At 34.2% G+C, this 1,961-nt stretch overlaps 1 protein-coding gene and 1 non-coding gene across 3 annotated transcripts in view; one reads left to right on the top strand and one right to left on the bottom strand.

Annotated features, from left to right (window-relative positions):
- Positions 1-2: 2 nt before the first annotated feature.
- On the top strand, positions 3-75 carry trnar-ucg (transfer RNA arginine (anticodon UCG)). The gene has a single exon. It is a non-coding gene; the product is annotated as a tRNA-Arg (tRNA).
- Positions 76-890: 815 nt separating this feature from the next.
- Positions 891-1,961, bottom strand: part of LOC107719785 (transcription factor E2F8-like) — a 14,838-nt gene continuing 13,767 nt past the window's right edge. For both annotated transcript variants that reach the window (XM_016527300.1, XM_016527301.1), the window contains one exon: positions 891-1,506. In XM_016527300.1, the coding sequence (XP_016382786.1) occupies positions 1,354-1,506 (153 nt within the window). In that variant the 3' untranslated portion in view covers positions 891-1,353. The remainder of the gene's footprint in view (positions 1,507-1,961) is intronic.

Here is a 1,961-nt window from a genome sequence, read left to right as displayed (position 1 = left end):
CCGGCCTCGTGGCCTAATGGATAAGGCGTCTGACTTCGAATCAGAAAATTGCAGGTTCGAGTCCTGCCGGGGTCGCTTCTTTAGGGACATTGTTATATGCCGGCATATAAAATAAAAAACAGCCAAACCAGCTGCTGGAGCATGACCTCACTGCACAGTTTAGCGCCAACACTCATCTAACTCACCTGAACCTGTTGACTCAGGTGTTCAGGATTACCTAAACATGACAGACAGGTGCCTTTTTTTTTTTAGTTGCAAAATGTTACTATATTATTGCCCAACACTTTATATAAAGTTGGATGAAAGTTTGTAAGTACAAATTAAATTTACTTGATTATGTTCAAAGTTAGGGTTACTTTAAAGTGATGATGGTGAGCTTAATCTTAATTGTTCTACTGACTTTGATATGACAATATGATATGTATTAACCGTTAACCACATGAAACAATGCATTTCTGTATCTTAATCGATTAAGATTATAAAGTGTCGGTCTAAAGTAGTTCTAAAGGCACATTCAAAGTATATAAAGGTCATTTTCACATTGGAACTGAGAAATACATTTCAAGTTAATAAAGCTGGTTATCACAAAGGTTTAACAACAAAAATGCAAGGAGCTCTAGGAACTTTGGATTCATTGAAATATACTGATTCACTAAAATGAATCAATACTAGAAGACATTCACAAAGATAAAGAACTTTTAAATAGTGGAAGGCAATTCCGCTAAACATTTCACCAACTATTAAGTAAACACAAGAGTGGAGCACATTCATTTATCTTTATTATTACATAGAAATCAGATTGTAAAGGCAGTTCAAATAAATGATGTGCAGATAATAATATTACTAGATTTCATTAACATAAAATACATCTACAATATTTAATAACACCCTTAATCTAACATTCTCCCATATTAATACATCATAACACAATGCCAAGTTATGGCAATTTAATATACTGTGGTACTTTAACACTTTAAGGCAATGCCACACGCAACAATTTAAAAAAATCTTAAAAATTTGGCAATTCCTAGAATCCCTGAAATTTGAATTTTAGACCATTTTTTTGTTCATTCTTCCTTTTTTTAACCCAAAATTTACAGCATATAAAAAAAAAAAACTTGTCAAACAGCACCATGTTTGCTGTCCTGCCTTCAAGAGCCTCGACAGTAAAAAGAATGAAGCACCACAGATTCATATGAAGTGAATGCAGACCCTACAGTAAAGTAACAGTATAAAAAGAGAAAAACATAAAAATGCTCAAAGACAAATAACAAGCACACACAATGGCTCAAACAGAACAGTGGTTTTTAGCAGCGAAGGACTGCAGGTGTGATGATCGTCAGCGTGAAGGTCTTAGGTGTCCTCTGGACTCACATCAAGCTTTCTCTGAGGGATGTAGAGGTTTCTGGGAGCCGCAATGTTGGTTACAGTAGGGAAGGAGACGGGTGTGTGAAAGAAACTCTGCTGGAGGTGTTGACAGGCACCTTTAGGTGTGGCTACTAAAGGCTGCAGGAGAAAGAGAGTAAATATGCAAATGACTGTTTTAAACAACAAAGGACTACTCACACAAACCCAGGGAGGCTCCAAGAAAAATGGAATTTACACTATTGGTTAAAAGCTTGGAGTCGGTGAGATTTTTAAATGTTTTTCAAAGTCTCTTATGTTCACCGAGGCTTATTTGATAAAAAAATCCAGTAAAAACCGTTATTGTGAAATATTATTAGTTTTAAAGAACTGCTTAAAGAAATGTAATTTGAATATATTTTCAAATGTAATTTATTACTGTGATGTGAAGCTGAATTTTCAGCATCATTACTCCAGTCTTCAGTAGGGCTGCCACAAATTACTATTTTTATTTCGATTAATCTATCGACTAATTTATCGATTAATCTAAACGATTAATTTCCCACACAAAAAAATCAAGTTTACTTAAGAATCTTTTATTAAACTATATTTCATTA

Source organism: Sinocyclocheilus rhinocerous, unplaced genomic scaffold (assembly GCF_001515625.1).
Source record: "Sinocyclocheilus rhinocerous isolate Xijiao unplaced genomic scaffold, SAMN03320098_v1.1 scaffold60, whole genome shotgun sequence".
Lineage (NCBI taxonomy): Eukaryota > Metazoa > Chordata > Actinopteri > Cypriniformes > Cyprinidae > Sinocyclocheilus > Sinocyclocheilus rhinocerous.
This window is presented reverse-complemented; position numbering and strand designations above follow the sequence as displayed.